Raw genomic sequence first — 4,126 nt, 5'->3', positions numbered from 1 at the left:
TCCCCGGCCCCGCGAGGTGACAGCGGCACCGCCGGCAGACGGCGATCACCGGGGGCGGCGGGGTCCCTGCCCCTCCCTCCCGGGGCTCGGGGCTGCCGTGTGCGGGCTGTCGGGGGGCACAGCGGGAACCCCCGTCCTGCCGCCGGGGGCTTCAAACCCCGCACAGAGCCCCGGGCTGGGGGGACACGGGGCCGGTGCCCCCGAGCCCGGGACTCCCGGACCGAGAACCGTGGGGTGCGGGGGGCTCCCAGCCCCCGGCCCGGTGCTTTGGGGTCCCCCGGAGCCCCTTTGCCCGGGGTGGGACATTTTGCCCCCCGGGACCCCCGCAGGGCTTTGCAGCCCCAAAGGGCACCGTGGGGAGCGGTGACACCTCTGGGACCCGGGGGTGTCACGGCTGGGGGTGAAACGGGGGGGTGACACGGCTGGGAGTGACACGGGTGGAGGTGACACGGGGGAGTGACACAGCTGGGGATGACATGGGGGTGACACGGGGGGTGTCACGAGTGGGGGGGGTCGTCCGCTGACCCCCATCAGGCACTGTGGCGGACACCCCGCTCCCCGGCCGGGGGGCCTTCAGGCAGCGCCGCTGCCACCCGCGCGCCGCCGGCGGGGTCCTTCCGGCGGCGGAAGCGGCGGTGCGGCGCATGCGCAATCCTTTCCGGCCGGGCCCCGCCGCCGCCGCCACGGTGAGGCTGCGCTCGGGCCCGGCCGCACCATCGGCGCCGCATCGCCGCCATCCCGGGCCCACCGCGCCCCGTGGGGCGCCGCTGCCACTGTGGGGGCCGCGCCCGGCTGTGCGGGGGGGGAGGGAGCGGGCGCGGGGCGGTTCCGGGGGTGCGGGGGTCTGCTCCCGGTGCCGGCGCCTCCCGTACTCTGGCACTGCCCGCGTCCCTCCGGGGCTCCCGCGGGCCCCGGGGTCACCCGGCCCTGTGTCCTGTTCCTTTTGCAGATGTTGATGCCCAAGAAGAACCGGATCGCCATCTACGAGCTGCTGTTCAAGGAGGGGGTGATGGTGGCCAAGAAGGACGTGCACATGCCCAAGCACCCCGAGCTCGTGGACAAGAACGTGCCCAACCTACACGTCATGAAAGCCATGCAGGTGAGGGGGCTGGGGAGGCAGATGTGGGGTCTGGGGGGACAGGTGTGGGGTCTGGGGGGACAGGTGTGGGGTTTGGGGCCAGGCGTGGGGTCTGGGGGCAGGTGTGGCATCGGGGGAGCAGGTGTGGGGTCTGGAGGCAGGTGTGGGGTTGGAGGGGGGCAGGTGTGGGGTCTGGGGGGGCAGGTAGGGGAATCTGGGGGCATAGGGGAGGGTTGGTCCCTGTGCTTCCCCCTGAGTGGGGCTGATGGTGCAGTTCTGTGCCTGTGAGCTGGTCCCTGTTCCCACATCCCCATTCCCCACATCCCTGTGCAGCTCCAGTGCCCATGAAACACCCGCTGGGGGCACTGGTGGGGGAGCTGGATGGGGCTCAGCCCTGGCTGGGAGTGACTGGGAGCTGTCCCCGCAGTCCCTCAAGTCCCGGGGGTACGTGAAGGAGCAGTTTGCCTGGAGACACTTCTACTGGTACCTGACCAACGAGGGCATCCAGTACCTGCGGGATTACCTGCACCTGCCCCCCGAGATCGTCCCGGCCACGCTGCGCCGCAGCCGCCCCGAGACCGGCCGGCCCCGGCCCAAGGGTGAGCGGGGGCACAGGGGGCTCCCTGCATGGACATGTCACACACCCACCACTCCACGGGGCCCTGACTGGACACGGGGGTCGGACTGGGTGACCTCAAGAGGCCCCTTCCAGCCCCAGCCACGCTGTGGTTCTGTGTGTTGGGCCTGTGTCTCTGGGTTTCCCTGGGTGGGTTTCACAGCCCTGAGGGCAGGAGCTGCTGGTGGTGCAGCCACTCATGTGAGGGCCAGGCACTGCCCTGGGGCCAGGACTGCGGGTGGGGGGTGCTGAGAGCTCCCCTCCAGCTCCTGCAGCTCTTGTCTCAGCCCAGCAAAACAGGAGCATCACCCGCCTCAAAGGGAGGGATTGCACTGATGCTGGGAAGGTGATGGTTCCTTTGATCTCAAGCTGCTCTGGATGTTCCCAGGTTTGTTCCTTAGGTGCTGTGTTTATCCAGGGAGCTGAAGGAGCTGCAGCCCTGCTGGAGCCCTCGCTCAGCCCCACCAGGCAGGGATTCCTGGGAGAGCTGTGCCTGTGCTCTGCTTCCCTGTGGATCAGCTGCCTGGGGCTGCAGCAGCCTGGGAGCCACAGAGCTGTGTGTGGATGGGGGTGCAGGATGAAGCTCAGGGCTCTGACCTGAGCTCTTGGGGAGTTGGAGCCTTCTTTGGTTTGCTGCCAACTCTCCAGCAAGGCCTGGAGCAAATGCTGGAATAAGGGGCTGGAGCAGGTTCCAGAGAACTGGGGGCTGATCTTTGGGATTTGTGTCTCTGTCTTAGGTGTCACTGAACGTTTGGGTGTTAAGGATGGACAGAAATGAAGTTTAAAATGATCTATCCATGGGTGGGGTATGTGCTGTAGGGGTTTGATCTGGCAGGAAGGGAGGACAGGGAAACATCTGCAGGAGAAATTCATCCTCAGCGGGGAGTGTTCCTCTTTGTAATAAAAGAGTTATAAGAGCTGGCTCTGCCTGTGGCTGTGCAGGAGGACACTGAGGAGGTACAGCTGCCCCTGCGTGGGTCCTGCCCGGCCCCTGAGAGCAGCACAGGGGCTGGTGGGTCCCACACAGCTGGTCCTCTGTGTGGTATTAACCTGAGGTTCCAGAGCTAACCTGCTCTTGGTGTTCTGAACCTGTTCTGTTGGAGGGATTTGAGTACTGACAGTGTGGCTGTTTCAGAGTGATGTGCACTTTGTCACTGTGGGCAGGCTTGCTGGACATGGCAGATTCCCAGAATTTGTGAGGCTTTTATCATCTATAATGTTTGGCTCTTGTTTGACAGCCAGAAGACTGTTGAGACGATGCTGTAAAGCCATTTCTCACATAATATTTAACTTGCACCCGATCACAAGCTGGGGCACTTTTTCCCCCCTCAAAGTGAAGTTTTCCATATTAAATCCCTGTTTTCCTTAGGTTTATCCTCGCTGAGCTGCTCCAGGGGTGGCACCGCTGGCAGATCCAAGGCTGGTCTGCACCCTGGGGCGCAGGTGCCCCCCAAAGGGGCTGTTTGAGGCCTGGCTGGGCGGTGATGGGGGGTGTTGTTGTTGCAGGTCTGGAGGGCGAGCGGCCGGCGCGGCTGACGCGGGGCGAGGCTGACCGGGACACGTACCGGCGCAGCGCCGTGCCACGTGAGTGCCCCCTCGTCCTGCGCTGGGTGCAGCCCCAGCTCCACCCCGTGTGGTCCCAGGCAGGAGCACTGCCCTGGGCAGGGCGTTCTGTGAGCACTGACTGCTCCTCTCTTTGCAGCTGGTGCTGACAAGAAGGCTGAGGCTGGTGCTGGAGCAGCCACCGAATTCCAGTTCGTGAGTGTTTGCATTTGGGATTCGCTTCCTTTGTTGAGGCTTTGATGGGAAGAGCTGGAAGGTCCTATGGGTGTGCGGGGCTCTGAGAGTGTAAGAGAGGCTGGAAGCTGTCACCCTTCACACCCAGCTCTCTCTCTGTGAGTAGAGGACGTGGTGGCCTCGATGCTGGGACAGAGAGGCCAGCAGCAGGTCTGAGAGCAAGCTGAGCTCTCTGGAGATCCATGACTATAGTACTGAAATAAGAGTTATAGAACTGGCTGGGGTGGGTTGGTGTTGGTATCAATCACCTGGTTAACCTGTGCCGGCTAGTGAATGTCAAACAGGTCGGCGTTAGGTTGTTAACAAAGTAACGCTGAGCTGAGGACAGAGCTTTGATGGTGGAGTTTGTTCTTTGCTCTGTGTTTGCTGCTGTCCCTTGCCTGACACAGTGATCTCTAACACTCTCCCTTTCCTGTTGCAGAGAGGTGGATTCGGCCGTGGCCGTGGGCAGCCCCCGCAGTAGAACCCCCTGCTCATGCTTTGTGTATAATAAAAGAGGTGAAAATGCCACTGGGTCCATCCCTGTGTTTCACTGAAGTGCATAAACATCTCGGGAGCAGAGGGTGACTCAGATGTGTGGCACGTGGGACAGCACTGGGGGAATGAGTTGTGCTTAGAGGAAAGGAACGTGCCGG

At 63.3% G+C, this 4,126-nt stretch overlaps 1 protein-coding gene across 2 annotated transcripts; it reads left to right on the top strand.

The window, feature by feature from the left end:
• The first annotated feature begins 619 nt into the window (after nucleotides 1-619).
• Nucleotides 620-4,001, top strand: RPS10 (ribosomal protein S10). 2 transcript variants are annotated; one of them, XM_027728450.2, is made up of 6 exons: nucleotides 620-686; nucleotides 950-1,099; nucleotides 1,506-1,677; nucleotides 3,201-3,278; nucleotides 3,397-3,452; nucleotides 3,913-4,001. In XM_027728450.2, the coding sequence occupies exons 1-6, from the start codon at nucleotides 645-647 to the stop codon at nucleotides 3,952-3,954; spliced, it is 540 nt and encodes a 179-aa protein (XP_027584251.1). In that variant the 5' UTR covers nucleotides 620-644; the 3' UTR covers nucleotides 3,955-4,001. The 2 variants fall into 2 exon arrangements, with proteins under 2 accessions (XP_027584251.1, XP_039239828.1); XM_039383894.1 differs by lacking the exon at nucleotides 620-686 and adding an exon at nucleotides 758-775.
• The last annotated feature ends 125 nt before the right edge of the window (nucleotides 4,002-4,126 follow it).

The sequence above is a fragment of the Pipra filicauda genome, unplaced genomic scaffold (genome assembly GCF_003945595.2).
Source record: "Pipra filicauda isolate LSUMZ 115617 unplaced genomic scaffold, ASM394559v2 scaffold329_size807674_pilon, whole genome shotgun sequence".
Classification (NCBI taxonomy): Eukaryota; Metazoa; Chordata; class Aves; order Passeriformes; family Pipridae; genus Pipra; species Pipra filicauda.
This window is presented reverse-complemented; position numbering and strand designations above follow the sequence as displayed.

Excerpts from the sequence above, each read along its gene's own strand:
- RPS10 (XM_027728450.2), top strand. The coding sequence starts at position 645 with ATGCGCAATCCTTTCCGGCCGGGCCCCGCCGCCGCCGCCACG. Across the intron at positions 687-949 it reads GCCCCGCCGCCGCCGCCACG|ATGTTGATGCCCAAGAAGAA; the intron begins GTGAGGCTGCGC and ends TTCCTTTTGCAG. Across the intron at positions 1,678-3,200 it reads CGGCCGGCCCCGGCCCAAGG|GTCTGGAGGGCGAGCGGCCG; the intron begins GTGAGCGGGGGC and ends TTGTTGTTGCAG.